Below are 19,859 nucleotides of genomic sequence, written 5' to 3' on the forward strand. Positions count from 1 at the left end.
AGACAGACAGACAGACATGAAGAGGCATATTTCCTTTTGCTCCTAGTATTAAAATACATGGGGACACTGCTTTGAGATAAAATGCCATAGCAAAATCAAATCTGTCCACTGAATTGTATGGTTATAATTAGGATGTGTTAACAGAGTTGTCCTTTCCCTGCTCCAGAATCTCTGTGTTACAGCAACTTGGCCTCTGTACTTATTGTGACCCTGTCCTTTATAGAATGGAGAAGGGGATTTGGGAGCAGCCCATGGGGACAGCTAGCCAGAGATGCCTGATGGTAAGCGGGATGCTCCAGCTTTGGCTAATCGAGCTGTGGTCCTCTGAGCTGCAGTGGAAGCCTCATCTTTGTGCTTGTAAGAAATGAAAAGCCTCAGACTCTGCCCAGACCTACCTCCTCCAGCAGAATCTGAACCGTAAAAGGGGCCCGAGGTGTTTGGTTTGCATACGTTGAAGAGGGCACTCAGACTATACACTGGATGTATTTCCACATTCTGCCTCTCCAGACCCTCCTAGTTCCCTGCATCTGATGGGAAGGAATTGTCTTCACCCGGTAACCCTAACTTCTCGCCACAAGGCGGGTCCCTGTGCCAAGGCGGCTTTGGGAGGACAAAACACAGTTTACTGGAGGAAAAAATAAAAAAAAAAAAGAAGCACCAACTCGGGTGTAAAAAATAAAAACTACCAACTGTATTTAATACAAATGCTACATGCACCATAGGGGGGAAAAAGCTATATTGTCCATTAAAACACACTCCCTACTCCATAAAGCAAGCAAACCCCCAACAATCTGGCTTCATATCCAGAGAACTCAGGATTTCCCAGCACCTTCTTGGGCTTCTCATATTTCTCCTGCTGCTTTTTGGTTTTTAACCAATTATTTGCACAGATCCCATCATTTAACATAGACATCTACATGAAATTATCACCATCATCATAGCAACCCATTTGGTCATACATCTGATGAAATGGACAAAATAAGTAAATCTTAAGAGAAACTCTCTCTCTCCATACACACACACACACACACACACACACACACACACACACATATATATATATATATATAATTTTTTTTTACAAAATACTCACATACATACAAGAGAAATAAAGGGCCACACGGGGCCCAGCCCCGTGCTTAGGGTCTGCAGTGGCTCTTACCTGTGTAAATGAATCTGCCGGGGGTCCCTTTGCAGAACTGCTTGGATTTGTAGGACAAGGTGACTTCCACGACCCCGGGGATGTGCCGAGGGGGCGTCTGCACACGGATGGCGTGAGGAGTGATCAGCTAGAGGAGACATTGGAGGGGGAAATGGTCACCGCGATATGCAAGGACTCCTTTCCTCTCATGGCCACCCTATCTTCCCTCCATAAACCAGGCTCTAAAATACATCACCAACCCGTGGATGTCCTAAACACTATCGTGATGGACCTGATACAAAAGGCACTGGCGACCGTATTTACACAGGCTCTGATAGAGCCATAACAACATTATCTGGGTTTTCCTACACGGCAGACACCAAACTTCCTGGTTTGGCAAGGAAATCTGAGCAACTGAAATGATTTATCTGCTGCAGGATATCCTCTGGAAAAATCTCTGTTCGAAGCAGACACTCTCCAAAGCTGATGGGCCTGGTGTTTGAACTGAGCCCTTAGATGGGGAAAAGACAGAGGTAAGGAAACACAAGCCCAGGCACCCTGATTAGCTACAGAGTACACACATGGAGTGCCCCATTTGGTATGTTAACTAGCAGAAGCACCATCAAAGGGCTTTAAGGAGGGAAGCCACGGGCTTTGCTGCCCCGGAATAGCTTGCGGATCTGGCGGAACAAGGGCTCTCCATAAAAGCGAAATGGAAGGCTGGGACAAAGTCTGCACCCCCAGACCTATTTTATTCTTTTTATTTTGAAACTAAGTTGTAGAAGTCTCGCTAAGTTGTAAAAAGCCTCGCTAAGTCACTGAGGCTGGCTGCAAACCTGCGATCCTCCTGTGTCAGCCTCCCAAGTACCGGGATTAACAAGCATACACCACCATGCTAAGCAGAAATTATTATTATTATTGCTATATTATTATTATTAATCTCTGTTTTATAGCAAAAATGTTATTAATGGCCATGAAACAGACATTATCTAGTTCTTTGAAAAATCCAGCCCTGCTATTTAACTGGTTGATGTCTGATGGTACTGAGTCCTACGTGTTCTCCAAGAGGTCAGAAATGCTCATTCCTTGTCTCCTTTCAGATGCTCTTAGACTGACATTAGTGGTACTAAGTCTGTATTCATAGATCCTGTATGCAACCTATAATGATTTACACTAACCTACATGCGTGCTGTTCTCATGGAGATAACTTAGAAAGGGCGTTTATTGTAACGTGCAAACCCAAACTAAGATTAAGCATTTTGCCCAGAGCATCACAGATGATTCCATGAGAAGCCAAATCTAGCCCTGTGGTCCCCCTCTTCCTTCTCCCTTTCCCTCTAGAGAAAAGTTCTGAGAGACAGAATGTAAGGAAATTGTTGCTGCTAAAGTCCTCAAGCGATTTCTGTCAAACATTTCATCTTGAAACATAGAAAGAAGGCATCAGGATACAAACCATTCCAACTTAGCAATTAGAAATGCTTTTCCCCTTCCAATAGAACATATGGGATCTGAACTGATTCGCTGGAGATGTACAGCAGATACCTCCACAAGACTGTGCTCAAAGGACCTCCTGAAGACTGGGTCTAGCTCCCTGGCTAAGGAGTATTTTGGAAGGCTAAGGGTTTTACCCACAAAAGCACAAACAAAACACAAACTGCCTTAAAATTTTGTTCTCCTCGCATTGAAACTCTTCCAAAGTGTATTGTATGCTTTCTAAAATAGGCAAAGTACCTGTAATTTAACTTAACCTTGGTAAATCAAGATCATCATTTGGAATATCCAGGTATTACAGCTCACTCTAATACAGAAAAGCTGTAAGTGACTGCCGGAGTGAGAAAGGCTGTTTGCATGCCCTAACTGCCTCTAAATAACTATGATTTTGAAATTATTTCTATTTTATTCCATTTCTTTGTCTTTTTCCTATTGGTATTCTTTGCACCTGCTAATCTGCTCTTGTAATCTGTTAAGTATAGAAACTAGGAAATCAAACTTAATGTTGCGTAGAGAATAAAAAAAGAGACTCTGAAGGGCAGGGAAAGATGATCTTCCCAAATCAAGTACACGTTCACCTCAGCTCTTTAGACGCTCATGGGTGTAGGCGGAAACCCACACTTATTTAGTTTGGAGAAGTTATCAACCCCAGTGATGTCGATTTTACATGCAAACACTGATTTCGTCAGACAATGATATATATTTATCCCCTTCTTTCAGGTATAAAAACAGAATTTTTAAATAGTTAAGCGGCTTTCACATTATTCCCTCATAATATGTAAAATGTCCCTATAAATAGGGAGGACTCAGGGTGGTAAGGCAAGTTTTTATGTTATTGCTGTTGTGGTGGTTGTGGTGGTATTACAGGGGAATGAATCTAGGGGGTTTCTACTAGTGAGCTACACTTTTTTTTTTTTTTTAAACAGGGTCTTGCTCGGTTACTTCATGCTGGCCTTGATCTTACAATTCTGTCTTTGCCTCCCAAGTACTTATAGACAAGCACCACCACATTTTAGCATGAGGTCCTGGATTTTGCACACACACACACACACACACACACACACACACACAACACACACGCAATTTCTATTCATGAACAATTGTTTATATGAAAACTCTTTTAATCCTTTTTTGGCACAATGTAATTATGCAACATACTGAGATTGAAGTTAATGCAAACATATTTGCACACTATATGGAAACTTTTTTTTTTTTTTTGGTGGTACTGGGGAGTGGAACCCAGGGGCTTACAATCTCTGGGCTACACCCCAGCCCTATTTTTTTTTTTTTTTTTTGGTGGTACTGGGGTTCCTGGAAACCCTTCTACCTCTGGGCTACACTCCCAGACCTATTTTTATACTTTTTTTTTTTTTTTGAAACAGGGTCTCTCAAGCCAGCGCGGCTGGCTTCGAACCAGCGTGATCCTCCTGTCTCCGCCTCCCAAGCGCAGGGATTACAACAGGGATTACAAGCGTAAGCCACCACGCCCAGCTATCCCCAGCCCTATTTTATAATTTATTTGGAAACAGGGTCTCACTAAGTTGCTGAGAGCCTCACTGAGTAGTTGAGGCTGGCTTCAAACCTGTGCGATCCTCTTGTTTCAGCCTCCCAAGCATTGGGATCACAAGCGTGCGCCACCATGCCCAGCTATATGGAAACTTTTTAAAGGTAGTAACAAAAAAAAAAATTTCATATCTGAGGCCCACGTGGTATTTTTCTTTCTATCCCCTTGCCATCTCTATTTTTCGTTCATAGCATAGTCCCTTGCTATGTTTCTGAAGATGAGGATTCACCGTGTTCTTAGGTTTGTCTTCTGAAAAGTTACTTAGGATGTGGAATAACTAATGTTCATTAGCAATCATTCTTGAAAGAATTTTCAATTGGTTAGAAAATACTTCACCTGTCCTTTGAAACAAATTTTAAAAGATAAAAAAATCTTAGTAAATAGCTGGGTGAATATTTTGGTTTTTGAGAAAAAAAGGACTCAGGAAACTGAAACATATTCTCACTTACAATTTCGTTTTCAATAGTCACAATCACCTTAACTGAAGCTGAGATTTCTTCTTGAACAAATACGCTTCATAAATGAGGTCAGAGCCAGAATCCTCTCTAGAGAATGACTGAGTTCACTCTCCCTCACTGTGGGTGTCATTCTGAGGATAGCGAGAATGGATACCTATGGATGGCTCACGGAGGGAAGACATCCCATCTAACTTCCATCAATTGGAACATTTGGGCTTATTCACTAATTATTTGAGGAATCATGAAATATTGTCAGAAGGAATGTTGGTGATCATTTCAATCCTCTCATTTTAACAGTTAGGGACATAAAAGTCTAGAAGAGTAATTTGAAATCTGAGAAGGATGAGCTTTAGATCTATTTAGAATCCAAGACCTCCCAAATTTTAGAATTGATCTTGCTTATTGTTCCAGTCTGGTTAAACTGAGGACAGCCACTCCAAGCATTAGAGGAAGTATGGGCTCTCCTATGTTTAACTTTTCCTGACTTGTCTTTGGAGTACCACTTTCTCAGTGAAATCCTATGTATACATCACCTGTACTATTATATATTTCATTGTTTTGAGTACCATTTTTGCTTAAAGACAAATTTTGTAAGAAAACTTTAAATCATTGCCATAATTCGGGAACTGCTATCCCCTACCCAAAGGAAAAGCTATCACATGCAGTAATTTTTAAAGTACTGATATTAAGTTCTGCATGGATACTATGGATGCCTGGCGTTTACTGAGAACAGAGCTTAGTTAGTAGTAGATGTTAAAGACTTATTTACCCTCACTGATGTCTTCCCCTAATATAAGTCAGAAGGTTTTAAAGATAAATAAAAGAAGAATAACTCTCTCGCTCAGATTTGGTTCTACTTAATTTCTGTGTCAAATTCGAAACTGTCTCCTGTACTATAAGGGGCATGTATTTTGGGAAATATGACAGGGAAGACAGATTCCCTCTTTTAACTTAACCTTCTTAAGTTACAAATGACCAGATAAATTGAGCTATAAATACATATTGTGAAACCCTTAGCAACTGGCATTGCTGTCTCCCTTCCTGGAAGTCTCTTCTGCCTTGGCCTCTGTAATGCTCGTCGTAAGACCTGGGAGTTGCAAAATGTGCTCATTTACCAGGGTGCTTTCTCTACGCTATGGTTTACAGATGTATCCCTGGTGAGAAAAGCCAAGGGCCGGGCATGTTTAACCAGGATTCCTTGAAAAACTAGGAAGAAAAGCAATCTCTTTTGCCTGTAAATTAGTGTTTCCAGGAGCTCTTCTCTTCTCACTGGTTCCTGGTCATTTTGTTTTCTCTCATTTGCTCCACTTTTCTGCCAACTGGTTAATGATAGGAATTTCAGAAGTTTTATCTTATTTTTCCCTCTCTTTCTACTTACGCAACACTTCTTGGGTACACCTACTGCTTCCACCACTTCGACTGAACTGACTTCCAAATTTATACCTGAGGTCTTGGTCCCTTTGGCCAAGCACCAAATTTTATTAACAACAGAGCCATAGATTAATCCCAAATGTGTCTTCATAGCTCAATCATACATGGCCCAAGCTACATTAATCTTATCTTTCCTTCCTTCCTTCCTCCCTTCCTTTTTTCCTCCTTCCTACCTTCCTCCCTCCCTCCTTCCTTCTCCTCCTCCTCCTCCTTCTTCTTCTTTTCTCTCTCTCTTCCTTTACTTTCCTGTCCTTTCTTTTTGTACTGGGAATTGAACTGAGAGGCATTCTACCTATGAACTAGACCTCTAGCCCAATTTTATATTTCATTTGGAAACAGAGTCTCAATAAGTTACTAAGGATTTTGCTAAGTTGCTGAAGCTGGCCTGGAACCTATGATCCTTCTGTCTCAGCCTCCCAAACACAGGGTCAAGTGTGCAACACCATGCCTGGCTTACGTTTATCCTCTTACTACTTATAAATACAGTTCTTGCTCTGTGTTCCTTCTTTCAGTAAGGAAATTCTATCCTTAATTCACTCACTCAAAATGGAAAACTCTCTCTCTCTCTCCCTCTCTCTCTCTCTCCCTCTCCCTCTCCCTCTCTCCCTCTCTCCCTCTCTCCCTCTCCCCCATTTGTCAATTATATTTGTTTATGCTCCCACTAGATTCCCCTGGCTTTCTTTGCTCCTCCACTTCCACTATTTCTTATCCGCATTATTATAATGTTGATCAATGACCTTTTAAATGGCCTCTTTCTTTCTACTTCTATTATCTTCGTCAATGAATCTCATCATGTCATGCCCAGACTCAACCCTCCCCTGCTCCTTCTGCCTACAGCCTACATCCAAACTCCTGGGCCCCAGATACCCAGGGTGCTCCCAGACCCCTTGGAGGATCTGCCCTTCAGGAGCCCCCTCCTGTGCCTCCTCGTCCTGTGCCTAAGGCATGGAGACACTGAACACACTGGGCCCTGCCTCACATCTTTGCTTTGCTCATACCGTTGTTTGCCTGAATATCCCCCACTGAGAGCCAGCTTGTTCTCCACCACATGCACTCTCTTCTATTCTATCAGGTAAGTTTTACTTGATCCTATGAGTCAGGGTGGCCTATGCCTCTGTAGGTTCATGCAATTATTGGGTTCATACTATAACTCTTAACAGCATATTGTATACCAGAAAGAGCTTCCTACATATCTTTTGCCTAGGAGTGAGTCCTGCACATCAGGGTCAAAGTCTAATTCACATTTCTATTTTCAAAAGTTGTCACTGTCTTATGCTCTTGTGCACATGTATTTTCAAAACATTTCTGGGATAAATATATATTAAAATTAGGTTCACAATTCTACTAGATGCTTGACTCTAGTAGACACAGTAATCCTTATCCATCAGAGCCCATTCTTCTTAACCTGATAATGCTTAGCTCTCATTCCTAAAGTAAGTTGCTCTTAAATTATCCAAGTGACTCAGCACTTATGTCCCAACACAGCATGGGACCACTGCTTACATTTCTTCTAAATAAGAAGGAAGAGAATCTCTAAAGGTCTGTGATTCAGTGATGAGTAATGAAATTGGAAAAAAAAAAAGAATTAGGATAGTAATACTAAAAAAGCAGCTCACAGAAGATCAATATTACATGTTGAATGCATTCCTAGACTGACAATATATCAGATGTGATTCATTTTCTTTCTCTCTCTATTCCTTACGAGTGTGTGTGTGTGTGTGTGTGTGTGTGTGTGTGTGTATGTGTGTGTGTACACCTATGGGCATGTGTAAATTCCTCATACTTGCACTGGATGTAGCAGTCATGTAAATAATTATAAAATAATTGTACTTACACATAATAATAAATTTTATTATAAGAAAATATTACTAAAGAATAATAGTTTGGAGAAATATGCAATTCATGTGATTACACAAGAATTAGATATTAGTCGAGCATCGTGCTGCATGCCTGTAATCCCAGCTACTTGGGAGGTCGAGGCAGGAGGATCACAAGCCTGAGGCCAGTCTGGGCAACACAGTGAGACCTTGTCTCAAAATAAAATTTTAAAAAAGGGCTGGAGATGTAGCCCAGTGGTATAGCACTTGCCTAGCAAATGTGAGGCCTTAGATTTGATATCCAGTGCTGCAAAAGAAGAGAAACAGGAAAAAGAAGGAGGAGAGGGAACAAGAATGGAGGAGGAGGAGAAGGAGGAGGAGGAGGAGGAGGAGGAGGAGGAGGAGGAGGAGGAGGAGGAGGAGGAAAGACTAAAGGTAAAAACATCCCTATGGTCACAGAAATCACCTCTCAATGGTAGTTACGGGCAACTTTATTTTTCTTTGCATGCCTCTCTGAATTTTCTAACTCTTCCACAATTAAAACAAAAACATTAATATTACAACCAGAAGAAATGGATTTAAGATCAAACACAAATGGTAGGTCTCTGAGGGCCAGCAAGGAAAGGACACCCTGGCAGCAGCAGCGATTCTGCTCCCTCTGAGTGCAGGGTATAGATGCTGTGAAAAGATGGGCCAGATGTGGAACAGGTAAGATGGAGGCACTCCCCAGCACGTGCTAGGCACAGGAGAGAAGATGTCCAGCAGATTCTGGAACTACAACTATGGACTCTGGAAGCCCAAAAGAGGAGTGTCGGGGAAGAGGACTCTCCAAAAAAAAATTTTTTTTAAGTAATTTATTTATTTATTTATTTATCTATTATTTGTTTGTTTGTTTACTGTGGTACTGGGGATGGAGCGCAAGGATGCTCTCTCACTTAGGTACCTTCTCAACATTTTTAATTATTTTTTTTTTTAATCGTGAGACAGGGTCTCACTAAGATGCCCAGGCAGGCCTTCAAACTTATGATCCTCCTGCTTTGACCTCCTGCATATCTGGAATGACAGGCACGTATCTGCAAGCCCAACTTCCTAAAAGGTTTTACTGAAGCTTCTCCTAGCTTGTAGTATCAAAGGCATGGCTCGTGTGGTGGTAAAAGAGAGTGCCTAGTGTTTAACACCAGGAATGAAATACGTTTCAGCATTCTGGGGAGAAGGGGAACTCTTGGGAATTGCTTTCTTCTCTGAGAGGCAGTTGCATTTGTTATCTGTGTTGCTCTAGTCCTCACGGAATTGATGACGGCGGTCACCTCAACGCTGAGTTCAGGGATAACGACCTGGCATCGTCCCCCTCTCTTGTATGTTAACTTTTTTCGGTGACATGCATCCTGTAGTATTAGGGGACAGGTATGGTTAATACCTGGCTCATACATGGGGAAAATGAACTTCAGGAAAGTTAGGAGGCATAACTGAGGAACCGATTTGAAGCAGCGAGTTGGCCTGACTCTCGACCACTTAGACACAACCACAACCGGCTCGCCTTACACCGCCTATGGTTTCTCCACAATTCCTGGTGTAGGAATCTGTGCCCCTCTCTGCCACTGAGAGCATGAGTTGTATCCTCAGAACCTCCTAGGTCCTCCAAGTTCTGGGAACACAGTAAGTACTCAACACAGCCTTTTTCTTTGGCAAAGGTCAGCTGAGAATGATTGTCCAACAAAAGCAAAAAAAGCCGTTCCAACATAAGCCCTTATGCATGCTTCCTAACCAATGGCATTTGCGTGAAATAAATTCCTAGCCAATGGCATTTGCGTGAAATAAATGCATGTGAAGTTGCAAGCCACAAAGCCAAAAGATAACTGGGATTACTGAAAAACACACCAGTGACTTTTTTCATTGTTAGTCTTAGGATTTAATATCTTATACCCTCTATCACCTTCAACATTAAAAAGTAAAACAATTAAAAGTAACTTTTAAAAAATAAGCAATGACTCAGAAAGAAAAGGTAAGACGGAGGGAATGGTCCTCTGGGAAAATCATTAATGCTTATGGCTAGAAAAAGCCTAAGGAGATCACCGATACAGTGGCTTCCAGAGTCTGGGTTCTAGGGCACACTAGCCCATCGGGGCATGGTCACCACCTCTGGTTATTAACTCAATCCTACACCACCCAGGCTCCAATCTTCTCCACAGAGGAACTGATAATAATATTAAATATGCCTCGTGTTTGGGTATTGCTTCTCTGGGGACCCTAATGTGCTTTCCAGATTAATTTTTTAATTTATGCCTTAATAATTCTCGCAGCATCCTCCCTCCTCCTCAAGTAGGATAATAATATCCATCTCTTTTGAGATAGGCAGGGGGTAGTGAGTGATGGACATGAAGCAGACACTTAAATAAGGAAACGGTAACATAAAAGCATAATTAAAGCTTGGAAACCAAATCAATCTCCGAATTCTTAAAGAGATACCACAGTGTTAGTGACCAAGCAACCAAAGCTCTTTCTCCCTCTACTAGGGAACAGTCATCTTTCTGTCCTTAGACTTGGTTATTTATTTATTTATTCATTTATTTATTTATTTTTGTGGTACTGAGGGTGGAACCCAGGGGCTTTTATCTCTGGGATACACTCCCAGACCTATTTTATACTTTATTTGGAAACAGGGTCTCACTAAGTTGCTGAAAGCCTCAGTAAGTAGCTGAGGCTGGCTTCGATCCTCCTGTCTCAGCCTCTTAAGCACGGGGATTACAAGAATGCTCCACCACTCCCGGCTAGACTTTTAAAAGTGATATTTCCAAAAACTCTACCAGCACTGTGAGGTATGGAGGGTGCGTATTGTTGGAGACCATACCGCAGAACCCCCGCTGTGGTATCTCTACTTCCCTGAAGCAGATGCAGCATCCATCAGGAGAGGCCTCTTCAGTTCAGGATTGTCCTCTGCTCTGTCCCCTAATCACAGCTCTCTGGGTTTCCTAAGGCAGATTCCTCCGTTCCCAAGAACGGCCCGTCTCAGTGTATGATTTCTCAAGAACGTGAGAGAAAACCACGGGAGGCATATACTGTTTCCCAAACACTCTGGTTTCCTTTTGTCTTCTCAAGAAAATAGCTTTAAACCCATATTTAGCAGAATATGATGGGTCACATGAATCCCCAAAGATAAACTCGGAATGGTAGGGGAGACTTTGAAAACTAAAGTCTCTGGATTGACTTAAGTAGGGGGATTGAAAACCCAACTTTGGAAGAGGCAGCGGTGTCTCTCAAGATGGTTACAGACCCAGACGCAGATAATAGAGACAGGGAGACATACTTTTCTATTTCTGCTTGTGTCCCACATGGAAGGAAAGCTCCATTAGGATACGCATTGCCTCTTCTTCATTTCACTGGGTTCCCGATATTTAACAGCGCTTCAGAACTAGTAGGCTCTCAATAAGTAATAGTTGAACACTGAATGAATAAATACTGGATGCTATTAGCCACCACCGATAATTAATATAAAGACTCCATAAGCTCCCTATAAATCTATAAGAAGGGAATAGGTTGTGAATCTCAATGATAGATTATTTGCCTACCATCCTCAAAGCCCTGGATTCCATCCCCAGAACCAGAGAAAGAGACAATTAAATAAAGAAGAAAAAAGGATGGGCATCATTCCATTCAAATTTTCTTTTACTAAAATTAAAAAAAAAACCAACAACCAAGAACCATTTCACTGGCCACCACAAACATCCTGGTATCCTCATTAAGCTTCTGCAAAAATATACTGCCTGGGACTGACCAGGAAGTTAACCAAGCCCCTCAATCAATGCAGTCCACTGTACAAAGCAAAACAGCCACAAGATCATTTTTCAAAATAACAGATTTGAGAGGGGGAAAAAAAGACTAAAATAAATCCATTATGCTTTGACTACCTTTGGTTTCTGTGGGCTTATTTATTTATTTATTTTGCAATTTGTTTTTTAAGTAAACTTTCCCCAGCTTTCTTCCCAGGATGTAGATCTGAGGCCAATTGGGCCTTGTTAAAGACTGGGTCCCATCCTGGCCATCTGGGCGCTGGAGGAGCGCTGAGGGCCAGAGAGAGAGATTCAGACCCAGCAGCGCCAGCCCCTGTGGTCCGAAGCTACACAATGAACTCTTTCTCAAGGTTTGTCTTTCCGCATTCAGTCAAGGAGCAATGTCATTCCCTGCCTATGCCTGGCTCGGGCTCTTGTGTTCTGCCTGTGTGTTAGTAATTAAAATATAAAAGAAAAAAAAGAGTCAGATTCATTTATGGAAGGGGATGAATATTCCTTATCAAAGTTGCAAGTACACAGGAAACCCGTGCCTTTGGAATTAGGGAAGGAAAATATAAAAGCCGAAAGACTGATGGATGATAAATAAGGAATGAATTTGCCTTTCACCAAGAGAATTTTAGAGTCCTTCAAAGATCTGGGTGGAGGGGATGTCAAAGCATCAAGGCACAGAGACTCATTCTAATATTTTTTGTGGGGTAGTCCATATTTTCATGCTATATACATTGACACTTGCATATTTTTTTCAGTAACTGCTCATTTAAAATGTCTTTCCAAGTACTGAAAGATGCTACATAAATAAGCTGCACAGTAAATGGAAATCAAGGCTTTTCTGAGACCATAGCCCTACAACTACAACTGCTTTGACTGGAAGTCCTTCCAGGATGCCTTACACACACCTTGCTGTATGGAGCAAAATTTGTTGAATATAATTGCCAGCTCTTTCTTGATGACTCAGAGCCACCATCATTATGAATAGTCATTAAGGTGACACACAGTAATAGAGCTCGGTGTCTGCTCTTTAGCTTTTCCATTTCTGCCTAGACATTAGCTTCAGCTATCACTTCCCCTGTCGCAGAGCCTATTTCTAATGACCCGCCTCCCGGCTTGACCTGCCTACCTCAACTTTGCCTCTTTCGGATGCGGCTAAGATTTGGGAAAACAGATAACATCATTTGCTAAACATTATTTCTTTGGTTACCCAGAAATCATTATTATTTTAATTTTTTTTTTGCTTGATCTGTTTTCATGCTGAATTTTAGAGATTTGAGGTTTTTATAACACTCTGAAGAAGTGAGTTTCACTACATTCATATTAAAAGCTCAGGAGATGGTTCTGGAGTCAGATGGATTTTGGTTCAAATCCAAGCTTTGCAAATAACCAGCTGTGGAAACTTTGGAAGGTCATTCAACCTCTGTGACCTTCCGTTTTATTATGGGAGAATGGAGTGAGGGGTGATGGGAGAGGAAAAGATACTTAATTATGTTATTATAAAGATTAATTGACATAATACCTATGCTACAGTAAGTGTAGGGAAAGGCATCACCTACCTCAAACTACTCAAAACGTGGTAGGGTTTTCACTACTTAATTCTCATTATTTCCAATACATTGATGCTAAAGGATTTATGTGCATACTTAGCGTGCAAAAATACATCTAAATATGGACTGCCTCCCTACGCAGGCATTAACCAAAAGGAAGCTATGTCTATTTAATAGTGACACTGGGAAGCAACATCAAATACAATAGTTGCTAATAAAGAACATTTGTTTGGAAGAAAGAGAAGAAAAAAGAGGAATTGAAAGGAAGTAGCGTCACTGAACAATTTTAATGCCTTTGATGTGGAGGTCTTCTTACTAGGCTCTGTAGGAGACCGAGCTGACTATAACGTGGATCCTGCCTTCAAGGGAGAGGGCAGGCCCTTAAGTCACAGAAACACACTATAAGGAACATAATTTGACAGACATAAGGCAATGTAAGAATTTAGACATGGGAAAAAGTAATTTACATCCAGGGTGGTAAGGGAAGATCTTATAGGAAAAGGTGGTCTTTTATAAGATGCTAGGAGGGAAGAGAGATAGGCACAGCAAGGAAGGAAGAACATTCAGAGGGGAGGAATGGTGTGAGTTAGATGGGGGTAGAGACACAGAATCCATCCCTACAGACACAGGAGCAACTAATAATCCATCACAACTAGAATATAAGTGAAGGTGGGCAGTGGGGGGTGCGGGAAAGAAAGGTCGGAGTTTTCATGCAGTGTGCCTGAATCCCAAACTCCAGATGTAGGAAAGAGGAAACCAGGAAGGTTGGAGGCGGAGAGGGAAGGCTTTCACTCAGGGCACCAGGAAGCCATTCCAGCAACCAGCACTGACTGAACATACATATGAAGAAATATGTAGTTAGCCATGTTCTGCACAGAAGTCACATGACTGCAGCCAGGTGTGAATTCTGTCTTTGACTGATATAAAAATTAGAAATGCTTCACACCTCTGTGGTTTCTGTTTTCAGACCATACCAAGGCACATACGTGTATCCTAGGCATGCTCTAAACAAGCAGCAGAAAATGTCATTTTAATGTCTTATTTAGCTACCCCATAATAATCAGCACAGAGGACAGATTTCCTGTGCCTTCATCATTAAAAATAAAAATACAGACCGAAGCATTTTGAGAAATAGGGTATGGCTCTAACTATGTAACTATATTAGAATGGCTATTAGGCCATTTTTATCTTTTTTTTTTCTAATATGCTAGCTCATTTAGAAATGATTCCCCATAAAATTATTTGGGCTTGAAACTTTTTCTTCAAAGTCATATTCAAAGTTTAATGCAACTGACTCAGAGAAGTAACGTTTTTCATTTTGTGTAAGGCATTCCATATATTAGGTAGTCAATAGGCACATGTTAAATAAATAGACTTCAAAGCATTTATTTAGGAAAAATTAGGTAACTATCAATTACTTTGAGACCATGCATTAATCAACTTTGAATTCAATTTTTACATTAAGTCTCAATATATATGTAAAATCAAGAGATACAACATTTGTCACATTATTATGATGAAATTTTGAAAGAGTTGATATTTGGGATGATGTCTTTCCCTGCCTGTCTTCGTTTCCTTTGCGATTTTAGTGAAACTGTATCTCATGTACATGTATGTGGAATGGATTACTCCCAAAATTCAGAAAGGTTGACAGGTTTACAGAAGCATGTTAAAAGACCGTGTAAGGATTCGTGAGAACACCTGGTCAACCCCCAAGCTGAGTGTGGGTGAGGCTCGAGGTCAGGAGAGCTGTGCTGGAGCTCCAGCTCTAAGCAGCTGATGCATCCTCACGATGAGCCACAGGGACACTCTTGAGCCTTTTCTTCCTCACGGAATAAAAAAGCTGCACTCGGTGACTGAGAAACATTCCTCAGTGTCCTGACAGATTTGTGACTCTACATCTGGCCCCGTAAAAATCCAGGCTGAGCAGAGAGGCCTGGGAAGTATCCAGTATCTAGTGTGTATGTGTTCATTCCTTAATATTATAGAGAAGCAAATCCTCCTTTATTTACCTTCAGTCCTCTGAACCATGATTATAACTGAGAAGGAAAAGTAAGAATATATGCGAAGAAAGAGTCAAGAACCACATTAAATCTTGGATTTCCAGCTAGGAGATTCAAGTGACAAAATTGTTCCCCCGTCGCCCCCAAATTATCATTTAACCACTTACATCCACCCACAAGTCTCCCCTTCTCCGCAGATTGTTTTTTTTTTTAACTTCATTTCCTATTTCAGAGAATGCAGTTGAAAAAAACAGTCATCTGGATGAAGAAGACAATATGTAGCGCCTGTGTGAAGCTAATTGGTTCATACAGCGATGAAATGTTGGCTTCTCCCATCTCAGTTAAGTGGTACCGCCAATCTTTAAATATAGCTGTCCTACAAAATCATATGGCATCCGATGCCAAGTGTGCACTGACTGGATCCAGATGCAAAAAAATGACAGAAATTTCGTTCAAAGCCTTGCAGCATTAAAGAATAATGGCTCTAAACATTCTTGGTCTAATCTAAATAATGCTCCGCAAATATTTCAGACGATTTTCTCACATCTCTTCCAGCCCAACCACTTTGTGATTGAATTTCATGAGTTGGCCTCATTAACATAAAATCAAAATGCACTCCCGACATCACCAATCCATCTTCCTTTAAGGTGATCCTTGGAAAAGGGGTTTCTATGGTTATACGAGTTTGGGACATTCCAAACATCGCATCTTAGATAGACACAGTGCACATCGGTACCTAGAAAGTTCTGCAGAGTCCTAAAAAAAGGAGAAGTTGAATTTGTTTGACTCAACATTTCCCGAACTCACTGGGGGCGGAAAAAACTCCCTCCCTCATCTCCCGTGGGGCATCTATTAATATCCCTAAGCACTAGCATTCCACAGAACTATCTGGAAGATGAATTAAGGCAATATTACAGGATAAGTCTCAACTTTTATTTATCAGATACTACGCTCTGAAGCATAGAGTAAAAATATTGACTACAGACATATCAATAGGGAAATCCAATTGTGTGGCTAATTAAATTGTTTTGATGAAGTTCAGAGAATCCCTTTGCAAATAAACATGGTATTTGTGTGTTGCAAGTATGTCCTGAAAGAAAAGAACAATAGCGGGAAAAAAGAAGCTCCTTCCCACCCACCACCATCAGCCCCTTCTAGATCAAAGAAACTGAGGCACTAATTCCAAAGAGGATTAATCTGATGTCTTCATTTTCAGACGGGAAGGCTAAGACCCAACGACCAAGACTGACTCAATCTAGTACTGCAGTAATTATCTAGGACTCTCTCTGACCACTGCTACTTCATGCAATCTCACCATTTGCTTGGAATACTGTCTTCTGCTACCTACCAATCTCACTGCTGTGCTTTCTACAGGCAGATAAAATACTTACACAGTATGCATTCTCTCAAATATTTCTGTGATTACATAAAAGGACTTGGAGATCCTAAACTATGCAACACAGAGGGCCATGTGTAATTGAAACTTGGTTGGGTGTTTTTTTTTTTTTCTTAATGGTCTACTTCAAACTATTCTGTTCTCTCTTTCTGCCTTCTAGAACCTTGCCTTGAATTTTAAGCCCAAAATTTAATACTAGATTACATAAATATATTATGCAACTCTCTAATTTGCTTCAAGAGAGCAAATTGTCTTTCCAAATAAAACGATAGCTCCCACAAAGCCCAACTTTTATTGCCCACAGTACCTATCCCAGCGTTAGACAACTGGCAAGTAAGCCAACCAGCGTTCATTGTTCAGAAATTAAAGGCACTCAGAAGGAGATATTAAAATAATTATGAACTCTACAGAACAGCAGCAGGAACCCCCTCCCTGCTCAAACTCTCACACGGGTAGAAAAGCAAAACAACCAAGTGCATTCCTGAGGAAGAAAATAAAAATTCAACACACGTTAAACATTAGCACACATCGACCCTGCTGGTGTTCCTAGACTTACGCACCAAATACTACAAAGATTTTTTTTTCCTTTTAAGCATTTGGGAGTAAGGCAGGATAAGGAGCCCCAAAATATCAGTAAAATAATTTACTTTCTAAAAAGAGGGAGAGGAGAAAGGGCAGGGAACAATAAAGGAAACATAATCTAGCCGGCAAACCCAATTCCCAAGAAAGCTCTGTAAACTTGGGGACTTGAAGAAGGCAGTCCTGTCCTGGGGTACCACCTTTCTTCTTTTCAACCCTCAAGAGATAATCAGGGAGCTAAAGGGGACTGCTCATTTACAGAAGATTGGGTTGGGAGGGGAAGAGCACAGATGAGGGTAAATTAAGGCATCCTATTTTCTCTGGATCTTTTTAAAGATCCTTCAGCTAAAAAAAGACTCCAAATAATAACATGAGCTGCTAATCTAAAATGCTATCTGCTTGTCCTGGCCCACCAGCCAGCTTCCTGGGTGCTCTAGGCTAGAGAGTGAGGAAATGTAGAAATGATGTAAGTATACATTGAAATCAGATGTACTGGATCTTAGGAATGGCAGGAATCTCAAAGTCCTGTGGTCCAAGGGCACACACTTTGAACAGATAGGTGTTCAGTGCTAGAGTTGGGGCTCAAGCAGGTTAAACTGTCTTGCTCCTAACCTAGCCCAGGTGCTTTACTTCATAAGGATAAATTCTTCCTAGAAGACAGTGGCTTCAACCCAAAACATATACAACTGGAAAATAAAGGAACTTCCTCTTAATTCTTTGATTCTGCCCATTATCAATGCCACTCTCTCTTGAAAGGTGAGAGAAAATCTGAAGATATGCCCAGAATAAAGCATCAGTGACAATATGATCTGATAAAGCAAAACCCCAGTGTAAATACAGTGGCATTAGGCTCATTCACAAAAGACTTAGAAGTTGAGCCCAGGAGCTGGACTCACTTGGGTTCAAAGCCTGTCTCTACCCCTTGATAGCTTATTAACTCAACAACTTATTAAACTTCCCAGGCTTCAAGTTCCTTATTAGTAAAAACGAGAACAACATCATAGACTGTAGTGAGGTTCCTGTGACAGCCATACCAAACGGCATCTTGTCTCACAGGAACTAAGTGCTTAGTGAAGGTTAGTAAATATTTGTCAAACTCTGCATTTTTCTATATCTTTTACATAGACATCTTCTCTTACATGTTCACAGTATCAAATTCTGATTCCATCCAGTGCAAGCCTTGAGAAATAGCCCCAACTTGGTAGATATTATTTCACTCCTACAAAGGCTCTCATAGAATTTACTTGATTAAAAATAACAACCAGCCGGGCGTGGTGGCACACGCTTGTAATCCCCCGTGCTTGGGAGGCTGAGACAGATAGGAGGATTGCAGAGGTACGAAGCCAGCCTCAGCTACTTAGTGAGGCTCTCGGCAACTTAGTGAGACCCTGTTTCCAAATAAAATATAAAATAGGACTGGGGGTGTAGCCCAGAGGTAGAAAGCCCCTGGGTTCCACCTCCAGTACTACAAGAAAAAATCATTACTACTACTATTGCTATTACTTATTACTTTCTACTGCTCTATCATTCAGCTTACTATTTCCTTTTTTCTCTCCTCTTTCTGTTTTTCATCCTTTTCTCAAGAGTATATTTGCTCTCTTATTAACTAGGACTTTTAGTTCTCCTTTAAAAATATACAGTATAGCTGGGCTCAGTGGCACACACCTGTAATCCCAGTATTTAGGAAGCTGAAAAAGAATGACTGCAGCTTTGAGGCCACCTTAAGCAATTTAGCAAGACCTTCTTTCAAAATAAAAAGTAAAAAAAGGGCTGGAGGTGGAATGCACCTGGCTTCACACACAAACACATCCCATGCATACATATGGTGTAGTTCAAGTTCATCTAAATGTTACCTGGTATTATCTGGCTATGTGACATTGTGAAAGTTCCTCAACCTCTCTCACACCCGGTTTACTCATATGTAAAATCAGAATAATGAGTGTGCCTAACACGGGCTAACAAAAGGATTCAAGAAAATAGTATGTATAAAGCGCCTACACAGGAATACCCCGAGTAAGTATGAGTTAGTGCTCCATTTCTCACCATTATACAATAGATTCTTGGATTTGAGGAAGTACCAAATTCTCTCCCTACACAAAGAGGCAGAGGAAATTACATCTGTTAAATAGACTGTATGAAAACCTAAATATAGAAATAACGTAGAGTATTACACAAAAGTGTTCATTTCTGCCAGACATATCATTCTGGAACACAGGACAAGCATGATGATGACAGTCCGACGTAAAGACCCTCATCCACATGTCCAGGGTTAATGCTGCAGGAGATGTGTGCATCATTTTATTTATTTTTATTTTGTGTGTGTGGTACTAGGGTTGAACCCGGGCTATTCTGACTAGGTTTCTGAAAGTCTAACTAGGTTTTCTTTTTTCATTTCTTTTGTTGTTTTTGTTTTTGTTTTGCAGTACCGGGGATATTTTGTGTGTGTGGTATTAGGGTTGAACCCGGGCTATTCTGACTAGGTTTCTGAAAGTCTAACTAGGTTTTCTTTTTTCATTTCTTTTGTTGTTTTTGTTTTTGTTTTGCAGTACCGGGGATAGAACCCAGGGGCATTCTACCTCTGAGCTATACCTACAGCCCTATTTTTTTTATTTTTATTTTTAAAAGGGGGTCTCACTGAGTTGCAAAGGGCCTC

At 40.9% G+C, this 19,859-nt stretch overlaps 1 protein-coding gene across 7 annotated transcripts in view; it reads right to left on the reverse strand.

Annotated features, from left to right (window-relative positions):
• Positions 1-19,859, reverse strand: part of EBF1 (EBF transcription factor 1) — a gene marked incomplete at both ends in the record, with an annotated part of 425,505 nt that overhangs the window by 82,778 nt on the left and 322,868 nt on the right. For all 7 annotated transcript variants that reach the window (XM_080699121.1, XM_080699123.1, XM_080699120.1 and 4 more), the window contains one exon: positions 1,163-1,289. In XM_080699121.1, the coding sequence (XP_080555247.1) occupies positions 1,163-1,289 (127 nt within the window). The remainder of the gene's footprint in view (positions 1-1,162; positions 1,290-19,859) is intronic.

The sequence above is a fragment of the Muscardinus avellanarius genome (genome assembly GCF_963383645.1).
Source record: "Muscardinus avellanarius genome assembly, chromosome: 7".
In the NCBI taxonomy this organism is placed as follows: Eukaryota; Metazoa; Chordata; class Mammalia; order Rodentia; family Gliridae; genus Muscardinus; species Muscardinus avellanarius.